Genomic DNA, 14,621 nt, shown 5'->3' with positions numbered 1-14,621 from the left:
TGTTTTTATACATAAAAACAATAAATTTATATATTTTTATATTTTTTTTTTTTGCTTTTGCTGTTTTTATTTGGGGCGTTGGTGTCAAGCTTCAAATAACAACGCAGAAATATGAGCACAGTTTCTGAATTTAGAATAAAAAACGCACAAAGAGAATACAGCCAGCACAAACAAAGCCAACAAAAATGATTCAAAGAATATTAAATATTAACATAGTTTGCCAGATCCGGATTTTTATTAAACTGTTATATAATTTCTTTATTTAGAAACAAGTAAGGAAGGGATAAGTTCGGGTGTAACCGAACATTTTATACTCTCGCAATTTATTTATTTAACTTTATTAATATTATAAAATACACAATTTGACCCACATATTCGTGATATATATTGTATAAAGTCCATTGAAAGTTGGAAACCATAATATTAGGTTAGAAGCAACGAGGTCCTCATGTTCGATATATGGGGCCTTGAAAACCTATGGTCCGATTTCAGCGATTTTTAGAAATGGGCTGCCACACTATAAACGTAGTATTTGTGCAAAGTTCTGCATCGATATCTTCACTAGTGCTTACTTTATATATTGTTATGTAAACGATTCAGATCGTCTTCAAAGTTCTGGTATATAGGAAGTAGGCGTGGTTGTGAAGCGATTTCGCCAATTTTCACAACATATCATTGGGATGTAAGGAAACTATTAAAAACCAAGTTTCATTGAAATCGGTCGAGTAGTTCCTGAGATATGGTTTTTGACCCATAAGTGGGCGACGCCACGCCCATTTTCCATTTTGTAAAAAAATCTGAGTGTAGCTTCTATCTGCCATTTTCTATGTGAAATTTAGTGTTTCTGACGTTTTTGGTTAGTGAGCTACCCACTTTTAGTAATTTTCAACCTAACCTTTGTATGGGAGGGGGGCGTGGTTATTATCCGATTTCTGTAATTTTTGGACTGTATAAGGAAGTGGCTAAAAAAACGACTGCAGAAAGTTTGGTTTATATAGCTCTATTGGTTTGCGAGATATATACAAAAAACTTAATAGGGGGCGGGGCCACGCCCACTTCCCCAAAAAAATTACATCCAAATATGCCCCCTCCTAGTGCGATCCTTTATTCCAAATTCTAATTTTATATCTTCATTTATGGCTTAGTTATGACACTTTATGTGTTTTTGGTTTTCGCCATTTTGTGGGCGTGGCAATGGTCCGATTTTGCTGATTTTCGAACTTAACCTTCTTATGGTGCCAAGGAACACGTGTTCCAAGTTTCATTAAGATATCTCAATTTTTACTCAAGTTACAGCTTGCACGGACGGACGGACAGACGGACGGACAGACAGACATCCGGATTTGAACTTTTCTCGTCATCCTGATCATTTTGATATATATAACCCTATATCTAACTCGTTTAGTTTTAGGACTTACAACCAACCGTTATGTGGACAAAACTATAATACTCTCGTAGCAACTTTGTTGCGAGAGTAAAAAAAAAAAGAGTGTCTGCTTAGTAAAAAATTTAAGCATATTTATTTTTCTTAAATTGAATGGTTCCAAATCAATGCACGTAGACTTTACTTAAAAAAAACATCATACCATTCCATTTATAAAAAAAGGTGTGAGTTTGATTTAAAATTTGCTAAGTTTTACCATCTAGTCAGTAGGAGATCCACGCTTTCAATCGAAGTTGTTTATATGTAATCAAGTACTAAAGCCAATTTGAGCCTATGGTGCTCAACTATGGGGTTGCTCAAGTCAAAACTGCATTCAGCGCTCCCAAAATAAGGTTCTAAGAAGTATAGTTAATGCTCCTTGGTATGTTAGATCTGCTGACCTTCACCGTGAACTTGGTGTGAATTCAGTAGTAAATGAAATAACCAAACTTGCAAAGACTCACGAAATGAGGCTTATACAGCATGTATGTAAATGAAGAGGCATCCTGACTAATCGGTACTGCTGAACGAGAAAACCGACTAAAACGTAAGAGGCCTTCAGACTTAGTAAGGCAACTGTAGCAGCAAATGAATTTCTCTAATATTTAGCTTTTTATTATTATTTTTAACTTATTGGAATTGAATTGTTGTTAGTATTGCATTGCATTCTAGGTACAATTGTAATATATAAAAACAAAAACAAAAATATTTTCTCACGCTATATGCGCTAAGACCGTTCATACGATTTTGATAAAATTTTCCAACTTGCAAATCGCACTCAGCTGAACCGAATATAGAAATAATTAGGAACTTTAGGAAAATTAGGACGGTTGTTTGCCGTTCATAACGGTGCGTTAATCAAATTTTAAAACATAAATTTTATTCCCATAATACAGAGGTAGTCAAAATTATTTATACATAGTAAGTTTTTTTACAAGTTGCACACGAAAATCTTTCGTTTTTTGTTGTTGTTGTCGCAGAGTAACAAAATGCTATGTTGTTGTAAACCTTGATCTAGTCCTGAGCGAATGAAGTCAGTTTGGCTAGAATTACTAGAACTATGGCGGAGAAAAAAGCAAATGAACTGAAGACTCGGAGTAGTCAAAAGAATTTGCACACCGCGATTTAGCCTTTAGCCTTGGACTTGGTTTAAGCAAGAGTATTGATTGGCTTTTGCATTCATAACTAACTAACAAATACTTAAAATATAAAATTTGGTAAATAAAATGCCGAGGCCAGTGGAATTAAGGACTATAACTAGATTGGAGACTGTTACTAAGTTTAAGTCTCGGGTTTCGGCTTCGGAGTTAGTTAAAATTTATAGAATTTGATGGAATACTGTTTATAATGTTATTAAAAAGAAGGACACGAACAATTGTAAGGATACTTTAAAGAGCACTGGGCGGAAACCTGTGATAACTCAAAGAGAATGCAGAAGGATAGTAGGAACTGTCATACAAATGAACAGTCAATGATGCTACACTGTTAAGGACATTTAAAAATAGTAACATAAATACTTACGCATAAAGTTGACCACTTCCGAAACCAAAAAAGCGATATGCCTCTCATTTGCCTTAAAATGCATCCTAAAACCTGTCGTGGGCAGATAAGGCTGAATTTTAGTTTCAGGGCTTCTTTAGTAAACGCTTTATGCAATTACCACGTGAGAAGGAGACGCAGTTTAGACGCTAAATAGAGTCGGGAGTGACATTTTTTGATTCTTTGATTATTTGGGGAAATTTTCCTTACTTCTGTTTTGGAAATTTGGTACTAATTTAGGGACCCTAAATTATTCGGATATATCAGAATTCACATGACCATGCCATTGTAGTGGTCCCGCGGCCTTTTCCAACTATTGACTACATTTTACAACAGGATAATGCTCCATTTCATAAAGGATCTTAACCTACAAAAGTTTTAAATGAAGCAAATCAAGTTGACCTCCGCACAATCATGACCAAAACGTTAGTCAAAATGTTTGGTCTTTCGTTAAAAATCAGACGACAATTGATATAATAACCTAAAACGCCGAAATTACCGACATTTAGTCTAAATTAACTGTTAACTTAGCGCACAATTGGGTTGAATTAATTCGGACCATAAAGCAGGCTCTTATTGATGCCAATGGTAATGCAACCAATTATTAATTTATCGCCTTAGAATAGGAATTTATACTGAACATTAAAATTTTATAGTTATCATTAAATAAGAACAGGATAATAGAGTTCAAGTTGTGTATAAATACTTTTGACTACTGCGAGTCTTCAGTTCATTTGCTTATTTCTCCGCCATAGTTCTAGTAATTCTAGCCGAACTGACTTCATTCGCTCAGGAATAGATCAAGGTTTACAACAACATAGCATTTTGTTACTCTGCGACAACAACAACAACAAACGAAAGATTTTCGTGTGAAACTTGTAAAAAAACGTCCGATGTGTAAATAATTTTGACTACCTCTGTACATTGATTATGACCTGTTTGTGCGAAAACAAAGTCATTAATTTTTTCGGTGTTTTGTTCTAAATAAAAGCTTTGTATCCCTATATAAAAAATACCATAGACAATAAGATATTAGTAATTCTAAACATGATACCTATTTGCATTTCCGACACCAACATATATAAGTATGTATGTGTGTACATCGACTGGCTTTTAGATAACAGCAGCAGCACACAACAAAACCAAACAGACACAACACCAACAATTCTCCAAAACATAAGCAATCACCGGTAGGAATCCCCCGTCGTCATCACAAACAAAAGCCGTTACTGATCAGATATCAGTGACGACCTTCAGTCACTGATAAAAAGTATCAGAGTCACATACTAGTACATATTTACAACAAACGTTCATTCACTCATACATACATATGGTTTCTCTCGTTTTTTTTTTCAAACCTTTTTCATTCACAAAAAGTGCCAATATGTCTGTTATGGAGTGCAAATGTGCCTGCAAAAAATTTACAAAAACAAAAATAAATATTGTACTTCATGGAATAACAACTGTAACACACTAAAACAATAATAAAAAAGTGAAACAAAAATATAAAAAATAAAGAAAATACAAGCCGGTATGATAACCATAATAATAAAAGGCGATAAACTTGTCTAATCTACATGCGATGTGTTGTGTTGTTGTTGGGGCGACAAGCCTTATTGTTCCTTCATTTATCGCTTCAGTTTACTTAATGAAATTCCGTCTACTATCAACGGTTGTCACACTTTTGCTGCACACATACATACATACATATACATAGATGTCAGTGTGTGCATGAATGAGCGATTATTTGTGACGTCATGCGGCGAGATAAAGTGCAATCGTTTGATAAAAATATTAAAAAAACAACTAGAATGAAATTGTTGCGGTTGTAATGAAAGCTTAGGTACCCTACAGCGAGAACGTTCAGTGGATGTGGTAGTGATGAAGGTGGTTAATGCAGAAGTACATATGTGTTAATGCAGCATCCCTTAAAAATAATGAAGGGTTAACGCCTAATTAAACCAATTCTCAATGAGCCAATCCCAGTATACAAATATACATATCTGTAAGTCTATATGTATTTATCTCTTGAAAAATGAAAATATCTTCAATCTACTTAAGACAATATGACAATTGTGGTTATGAGGGCCAACTTATTCGAGACTCGATATTTGGGAATATACTATAGTTATTCATAAAGCGTTCAATTAAGTTGTCTCACCGAAAAAAGTTACCAGCTACCGAAAAGAATAAAAGCAAGTGTTGATCGAACTTCCGTTGGAGGCAGAAATATACTTAATGGATTTAAAAAATAATTATTTTCTATAATCTAACATTTTACACATTTCACAGGCATGTAGTCAATGTCCTGATAATATTCGTGCCCGGTTTCTGCGGCCGATTTCATTATGCATTATGGGTAGAGTTTAACATTCTTAAAGCAAGATACATGCGCGAGCATTCATCTGCTCAGACTCTACAATTGACTGAACAGTGCTAGACGGCAAAAAAATATTCAATTAACAACAAAGGATTAAGGACCATACTTATCTATAGAAAGTTTGTGCTATCAGTGCACACGCCTTCAGCTAGAAAAAAAGAGTGGCCTCAGCAGCATAACAAACAGAAGTCAAAAGCAATCAACCGATGTGACATTGCACATTGAATTATATGTATCTATGTAAGTAAGTATGCATTGCATTCGAGTCAGTCCAAACAGTCAGCGATAACACATTTCCATATGCATAAATATGATATTGTATACCCATATCTACGTATATGCAAGAGCTCTCCACAACAACCATAAATAAAAGGGTCGAAATTAAAAAAAGAAATCTTTAAGATAAACTACATCCATTTTCCGGTGAGTACCGACTGCAGAAAGAAACTGCGTTGGTCCAGAAGGAGGAGTAGGAGTAGGCGCTTGTAAGAAAGCATACAGCAACAGGCGATTGATAGTGGAATGGCTTTATGAGGGAATTACTGCCATTGTTGCAGTCGTTGTACCGTTACTTGAACTGTACATACAAGCCACCAAGTATAGTCATCGTCGTCGTCCATTATATGTTGCCGTTATCAGTGAAACTTTTTTTGTTTGCATGTGCGGCGGGTGACTGGTGGCCTGTGGCTTGCATTCGTTGGACTGGCGCGACATACAAATAAGTAACACTCTGACCAGGCGTTCAAGTGATAACATTAAATAATATAAATAGGCGTTTAATGTGTGCACATGCAGTACAAAAAAAAAGTATATTGAAAAATAAAATAAGTATAAAATTATGAAAAAATATGTTTATAATTATGAATCCAGCGCACAACGAACTAAAATAAAATAAAAGCAGAAAAAATTATGGAGCGGAGAACAGTACATACATACATGCATATGAAATATTAAAAGTAATAATAAGCACAGAAATTGATAAGCGAATATCGAAAGTCACACTGCAACCACTGACTGCTGCATGCTTAACGGCATATATGGAAAGACCGCTCGCATCAAGTGCAACAACATACTGATGTACATATATAAATAAATTTGTAAGAGTACGTTACATGCAATTATTTTAATAAGGTTTAATAACACGGTTTTATGGCACAAAATAGCAAAAAGTAAATAGAATATACGAATACAATATTGCATCCATTTTGTTTCATAAATAAAAATTTTGAAATAAAAAAAATATTTTTTCAATTTTTATTAAAAATTAATTAATTAAAATTAATAAAAATTAAAATAAATTAATAAAAATTAAAATAATAAAAATTTTTATTAAAAATTGAAACAAATAATAAAAATTAATTATTAAAAGTTTATTTATTATTTTATTAAAAATTACAAAAAAAAAAAAAATATTTTTTTACAAAAAAAATATTTTATATATTTTTTTACAAAAAAAAATATTTTTTTACAAAAAAAATATTTTATATATTTTTTTACAAAAAAAAATATTTTTTTACAGATTTACACTATTTACTTCTTATTAAAATAAATATTAAAAAAATAATAATATTTTTTTACAGATTTACATCATTAAATTCTTATTATACACAATTTTAAAATCCAACAACTTATTTGACTTAAGATTTGAATGAAGTTTGAATAAGAAATAAATAAATTCATATATGATCCAAAGTATAACCGATATTATGTCACATAACTGAGGATCGACAAAAAAACAACCACAACAACGATTTGTTGGACGAGTTAGACAACAAAATTTTGCTGCAATTTCTGATCCTTCAGCAATATCACACATATTTGCTTATAATATGTGTATATGTATAATGTATGTATGTATGTATGGAGTCAACAGTCAGCACGTCAACAACGGAGCAGTGAATTATAGAGATAAGGCAAGAACATTTTAACGGCATTAAATGGAAAATTATGTTATTTCTCAGCTATTTTAAATGCTTTGTACAAGTCATTGGCACATGCATCTACACATAAATATAAATATGTATGTAAATCAATATATATATATATGTATATATGTGTTTGTATGTCGTGTTTAATGCTCTTATTATTGACAGTGAGACATAAATGTTCTGTCATAAAAAAAAACCAAAACAAAAAAAATGAAATAACTTGGCACGCTGGTGAAAAGGTCACTTATGTTTACCGACAGTCAACCAACGAGTACGCGGTTGATGTGATAAGCAACAGAATGTACTCAATGTCTACATAAAATATCATATATGTATACATACACTCTAACTTATATTTTTATTTGGTTATTTAGTTATAACGCAACCCTATTACACCTCTGCTTACGTCTTTGGTGGTAGCGATAAGAAAATGAGCATACATACATACATACATATAAATATTTAATTCACTTCGCTTCAGTTAGAGATTTAATTTTCATTCCACCAAATTTGATTTATGCTGCCATAATGACTTAGTTAAAATAACAAATCTATAATGAAAACTATCCACACACATAACGGTACATTTTATGTATGAGTACACATTTAGATGAGCTGATACTGCAATTTAATGAATAACACAGTTTTTAATAACACACATGTTTTTTGAAAATTATTTAACTCCAACTAAAAACTCATATTTTTGAGTTAGCCACTTTTGTGTTTTGATTCCTAAAATTGCAAAAAAAAATATAGCCTTAAACTTGGCAACTCTGGATGATAATATGTCAATCTAAATAAATAATTCTGATAAGAGTACCTTTAGAAAATCTCGACGTGATCAATTAGCAAAATTAAGCGATATTTTTAAAGCCAAACTAATAACATCATTATTTAATAAGAAAAAGCGATGGCAACTAAGCCAATATTCACATTTAGACGTGCGGAAATTAATGATATCCCCGCTGTACGTGAAATGATACAGGTGAGTGTTGAAAGAATAATTCGTTGAAAGATAATCTAATTGAATATGATGCGTCTCTGTTGCCATTAGGAATTGGCTGATTTCGAAAATATGAGCGATGGTCCGAAGCTGACAGAGAAAGGTAAACAAAGCTACAAATATACAATTATATGTATACATTTAAGCAAATGTATATTTCCCTTGGATTAACTATATATTCTCTAGATTTAATACGCGATGCTGGACTTGACGGTGGCCAAGAGCTTTGTCATATATTTGTGCTTGAACTCCAAAGTGAAGAACAGCCCACGGCGTAAGTAATACACAGAGAAGTCTTATTTTACAGTGCCTTAACGGAAATACATATGTATATGAATTTGTCATCAAGTCCTACATTAATTATTCATATATAGCTGTTATATTCATATAATTGAAATGTCTATAAGCGAACAGGTATTGGAGTTCGAGACCCCTGTGTTCTCACTTCAAATAACGCAAAATATATGTAGAGACATGCATACATATATATACATGCTTACAATGTTTACACATGAGAATCCATCAAAAAGGTTGACATAGACAAATACACGTTGACATAGTCCACCTTAAATATTTGCCATTACACACCGATAAGCGCAGACAAAATGTATCAATTGTAAAAAGTAAATCGCCCACACATGAATATAAATATATTTGTGCATTTGTGCATAATTTTCTACATTTACCTCAGTTGACCGTATGATAAGCACTGCATACATTGCAACGATTCTCAACAATTCTCAAAACATAACATTAACGTACAACAATACCCATTACAATTGGAAATACTCTCTCATCATACCTTTAAAAACAAATTATTTAACTTTTCATTCTTATGCTTCATAAACAGCGTCACTATAGGCTATAGTGTTTGCTTCTACTCCTACTCAACATGGCAAGGGAAATCATATTTTCTCGAAGATATTTATGTACGGCCCGCATATCGTAGGTTGGGCGCGGGCACCTATTTGTTCCGTTCTGTTGCGGCAAAAGCGAAGGAATACGGTTGTCTACGTTTGGATTTCCATGTGCTTGGCTGGAATCCAGCGCGTAAATTCTATAACCGAATGGGTGCAGTGGATATGACGGAGAGTGAGGAGTGGCTTTACTATCGATTGAATGCTGAACAAATTGAGAAATTGGCAAATGAATTATAGTGATTTTACAATTAATGCGAGTTTTTATAGAAAAAGTAAATAATAAGTTTTGTACAGACCACTTAATGAAATACATTAAAAATTACGCAAAATCACATTTTGTTGGGAAATGTATGTATGTATGTTTTATTATTAATAATATTATATTAAATTGTATAAGCTCTCAACTCTACACTCTACACTGAAATATAGAAAGTTCCCAAATAAAAGTCCACTATGAAATCAATGTAGCTACTATTACATAAGTTGTGAACTCAATTCAGACATTTAAACAGAAACATGTTTTAGAAACATATAAAAAATGTATACAAGTGTCTTGGTGAACTTTCTACATTACAGTAGTAATATGCAATTTCAGTACATCAGTAAGTTTAGCGAAAAATACAACAATGCATGAGTAGTTAGCATTTTCTTACAAGTATATTCTACTAAACAAACTCTTTTTTGTATGAACACGAACACTATTTTTTCCAAAATATTGCAACAATAATACTTTCACAGATTGCCTTTGAATAAAATAACTATAGTTATTAGTAAATATTGATTATTTTTTCATTTAAATCTATTGTTCACCATTGCTGCTGGCTATAACGTGTATCTGCATACTCTTGGTGCTGTTGTAGACTTGTCCTTGCGGAAATGGGGTCACCTTGGAATGTGTGTCAGTTTTGGTTTTGCCACCAGCGGTATAACGTGACAAACGTATATTTGGCATGGGTAGGAAACCTGTGCTCAATGGCATCACATCCAAGGAAATCGAATGACTATTCACATCTTTCATCGAAACGACTCCTGTAACGGTCAAAATATATAACATATGTATGTAACAATGAATGAGACTGAATGATGACTGAAAATTATATTTTTTTGGTGTTTTCTATATAAAACTAAAAGCTTACTTACCGCATACTATTCGTAAAAGTTAAATTAAAATAAAGAAAAGTGGTTACTAGACATTAAGAATATAAAGAACTTAATGTATACACATACATATATAAAATGAAAAAGTAAAGGATTTGCTGACTTATGCTACGCATCCACGTTAATCGCTCAATCGGATTTATGCGAAACGAAATATTTATCACAAAAATTAGCTTACTTGTCTCAATCACTTTTTTTTTAAATATGCAAATTAATTTTATGTCAAACCTAATTCCTTTACTTTTACCATTTAAACTGAATACTAACCTGCGGAACGTCCACAAACAGCCCATAAATTCTGATCACTCAGCACTTCATACATGAGATCCAAATAGGGATTTTCATGGACTTTGGTAATTTTTAAATTCAAATTACACACTGAACGTAAACGACACAGTTCGTTCGGCTCAAGTTGTGTCTGCACTTTGAAAAGTGTTGTATAATCGACCAAATCGAAAGCGCAGCCGTAGTTGCGTAATAATTGAGGATTTTCTACAGTTGAGTATTTCGTTATAAAATGCACTTTGATGACCGCAGGTAGCTCGATCTCCGCTTTTAACGGCTCCACTTGTATTTCATACAGATAAGAAACAGTCAGACCTTTATAGATTTGCTACAAAAAGAAAAAAGTATTAATTTCATGTAATACACTATCCAAATGGAACATAAGTAAGCTACATACAACACGTGACTGCGACGGTGGATTCAAATCAATTAGACGTACGCCCGCCACATCACACTTAACCTTTGCTTCTGTTAGATACAAATTTGCCTCTAGGCCCTTCATAACGACATGTAAAAACTTTTGAGTTCCACAAGTGTGCAGTCGACATTGAGCCTCCAGCGCAGGTTGAAAATCAATCGCAATCTGCAGTTCATTTCGCGACCAAGGACATGTCAGTGTAACGTAATGCTCCAAATGTTTAGATATTTTGCGGCCGGGCAGATCGGTTAGCACTTCTAAGGGTATTTCGCGTTCCTCAAAGGACTTGAAATTGGGTAATGGCACTTGCAGCACACTGTCAAATGTAGAATCATCTTGCACAGTAGGATTAATTATTGAGTCCGTGTTGTTTTCCTGGAGAGCATCGTCTTTGCTAGTAATTAGCTGGCTCTTTTCCTTTGTATGCGCCATGCGTATGCGCAGATTTTTTGAGCATTTTAATGTTATTTTAGCGTCAGTTGGAAAAATGAAGCTGCCGCCAGAAACGGTCAAGTGAACCGGTTGCTCAATGCCTGCTATTAAGTTCTTGAAGTTGAGCACCGCAGCAGCCGGCTTAGTAGTGATCACAAACGGTGGTGCTCTGAAAGGAAGGTGATCGGAGAAGAATTCCAATTGTGATATAGAGATGCGCATCTAAAACAAACACAAACAATTTATTTCCTCGACACACTTCAATAACACTTAGTAATTTGCAAACCTGCTTGAAATCCCAAGTGCCCACCCGAGTTGCTTTCGATTTCAGTTCAATTAGATTAGAGCCAGGTTGTAGAGCGATGTTTTCCGTTGCTACGAAATTTGTAAAATCTGACTGGACACTGGGAGAAAGCTTGCGTTTGGTGCTACTCGTACGACGCACCGGTTGTTTGACTTTGGGCAAGTCACATGCTACCGACGCACAATCCAGCGTGTTATCTTGTTTGTAGTCTAAACGTAGTGACATTTTCAGACGCGGTTCTTTGTGTGGTGATGATGTTGGGGTTTTGTTGAGTTTTCCGTCTTTGGTGCCACTAACCACCAGCAACGAAGGTGGTGGCGTGACCTCACCAGTAAGTGGTGCGACATGCATTTCAAAGGATAATTGTATGCTTTCAGCCACTACCTCGCGAGGATACAAGCTTTCCAGCTTTAATTGCACCAACACTATGTCATCCTGTATGATGGGTTCAGCATTCAGTACATTTATATCGCAAATTCGAAAATGATCTTCCAGCACACAGAAATTGGCATTCTCCATTGAAGGTTGTGCAGATAAAGTGGTGGTCATTGTCTTCACCGATTTGAGAAACTCATCGAAATAAAATGAACGCACTAGCATTTCCAACTCTTGGCAGCAAGAAATAGAACTGCATGTTTTCGTATAAGCCAACGAGTCACCCATTTTGCGATAGCAGTTAGCTAGTTCCAACAATGTTTGAGAGCTTAAGGCGTGCCAATTTTCAGCCTTTAATTCGCGCAGTAAATCGGTAAAGAAACCAACCGCTTTATGCGGCTCATTGAGTGCACAATAGAAGTTGCCCAGGTCTAAGCCCACCAGTCGCGCCGAACGAGTTCGTGCGACGTGTTTGTAAGTGCTAATAGCTAATTCCGCCAGTTCTAAATAAAGTTTTTGAAATGCTTGATTGGACCCCAAAGCTTCCTTTAATTGATCTGTCGCTGATTTCTTCGGCCGACGATTAGGGGAGCGGTCTCGCTTCTGCTCGGGAATCTGTGGTGTGGGATTCAAGAAGTGCGACTGCTCCAGCGGCGAATCGCCAATACCCGCTGATAACTGCACGACAATATGCAACTGTTCGGAAGTAGGCGTAAAGCCTGGTAGCAGACCACACAATTTTCCCAATTCATACAATTTATCTTTCGCTAGATTCCAAATAGGCGCGCAATGTTGAAAGCAAACAACCTCATTCGGTTCCATGGCCTGCTCACATGTTTGCAGAACTTCCAAAGCACAAACGAACTCCCAGCATGATAGAGCACCTTCGGGAGTATCTAATTTGACAAGTTCTATTTCACGTAAAGTAGAAAATAAGAAATTTAACAGTCTTCTAGCGATTTCAGGTGTTTCATTATTTTGCTGCAAAAGATGCGCTTGTCTTTCGAAAAGGTAATTGCGAAACTCCAATATAGATACGGGGCTATCTTTAATTTTCTTGCGAATTTCAAATTTATCTCGTCGATTGAAGCAAATACCGTGAAAAGAACTGAGTGGTTGCTTAAAGTATTCCAACCATTTTTGTTTTTCCCCAAAACCAGAGTTAGTTATAAACTGTGAAAACATTGCGTCCAACTCGTCATATTGTATGAGTGCTTCAGTGTGTAATTCAAGTTTTTCAAATATAAGTGCTAAATCTTCTTGCATAAAGAAATACTGCCGAAAGTCCCAGCCATCATGATTTCGTTTTTCTCGCCTACTTCGTATGAGTTCCTCATATTTAGCAATATTACGGTTGTAACTAGCGAGCATTAAGAATCTGTAGATAAAAAAATGATAAAGCCAATTTAAAATGTATAAACAATTTCATTTACCTGATGCGCTGTACTAAACAACGGAAGGATTCAGCAGATTTTTGTTCAAATTTTGCAGGATTTAGCACTGAGATACATCGATCATCATTTTTCGTAGCAAAATCTTGTCTTATTTTATCCAAAACTGTGGTACGAGGTAACAAGTTTTTTGCTTTACGAACATCCAAAGTCTCCACTAATAATATCATCCAATCAGAAATACCAAATGCTGTCAACTGCTTTAACCAGTTTTTAATTTCTTCATGCGCGTTTGACTTATAGGTGTCCAAATCCTGTAAAATTACAGAAATTTCTTATAAGGAAGGATCTAAAACTGATTGTTTTCTATATACATTGCACTCTGTGACGAATATATGTAAAATTGGGTGCTCGAGTATACTCCATTCTCCCTTTTTATATTTTTCCAAAACGTTTACGTTGAAAGGCTGTGCTTGTGCTTCTAAACGCACTTGCTTGGTGGGACGATGAAATGTACGCCTCCATTCGCAAGTATCTAATGGTATAGCATTAAGAATTTGTGCTTCCAATGAACGAAATAATGGCCCAGCTCCCGAATCTTTAATAAGCAACAATTTTAGCAGTCATATTAAAAGTTAGTATATTTGCCAACTTACATGTAATTATTGGTTTGACATTCATTTCTATGCACACTTTTATTTTATAATCCAATATAAAATGTATTAATTATAAAAAGTTGTCTACCCATTCAATTTATTTGTAAACGCAGACAAAAATTTCTCTTTTCGCCATCAGCTGTGTTTGACAACAGATAAATAAATAAACAGAGAGCGCGACTCGTATATTTATAGACAATTTTGAAATCACTGGAGTGTTTCATGCTCTGTTGGAAATTTATTTTATTTTACATTCTCTGGTTGGAGTGTGATAATTTTATTTTAAAAGACAAATAAAAGTGTTCAAATATAAAATATTTGGAAATTTTACATTCTCTGGCTAATATGAAGGATTAGTATGTGTATGAACGAGAAAGTTTCAAGGTTCCCAAAAAATTATTGACAATTC

At 34.3% G+C, this 14,621-nt stretch overlaps 2 protein-coding genes across 2 annotated transcripts; one reads left to right on the top strand and one right to left on the bottom strand.

Moving 5' to 3' along the window:
• Positions 1–8,049: 8,049 nt before the first annotated feature.
• Positions 8,050–9,525, top strand: LOC105221511 (thialysine N-epsilon-acetyltransferase). Its single transcript, XM_011198543.3, has 4 exons — positions 8,050–8,255; positions 8,325–8,376; positions 8,460–8,547; positions 9,124–9,525. Exons 1-4 carry the CDS (start codon positions 8,181–8,183, stop codon positions 9,428–9,430), a joined length of 522 nt encoding a protein of 173 aa, XP_011196845.1. The 5' UTR covers positions 8,050–8,180; the 3' UTR covers positions 9,431–9,525.
• LOC105221512 (trafficking protein particle complex subunit 10) lies at positions 9,336–14,374 on the bottom strand. Its single transcript, XM_011198544.3, has 7 exons — positions 14,213–14,374; positions 13,931–14,154; positions 13,599–13,870; positions 11,773–13,543; positions 11,034–11,708; positions 10,619–10,964; positions 9,336–10,222 (listed from the first exon to the last, which is right to left on the bottom strand). The coding sequence occupies exons 1-7, from the start codon at positions 14,235–14,237 to the stop codon at positions 9,993–9,995; spliced, it is 3,543 nt and encodes a 1,180-aa protein (XP_011196846.2). The 5' UTR covers positions 14,238–14,374; the 3' UTR covers positions 9,336–9,992.
• Positions 14,375–14,621: the final 247 nt, after the last annotated feature.

This window comes from Zeugodacus cucurbitae, chromosome 2 (assembly GCF_028554725.1).
Source record: "Zeugodacus cucurbitae isolate PBARC_wt_2022May chromosome 2, idZeuCucr1.2, whole genome shotgun sequence".
NCBI classification, from domain to species: Eukaryota; Metazoa; Arthropoda; class Insecta; order Diptera; family Tephritidae; genus Zeugodacus; species Zeugodacus cucurbitae.
The sequence above is the reverse complement of the archived record's forward strand: the minus strand, read 5'-3'. Positions and strand labels throughout refer to the sequence as shown.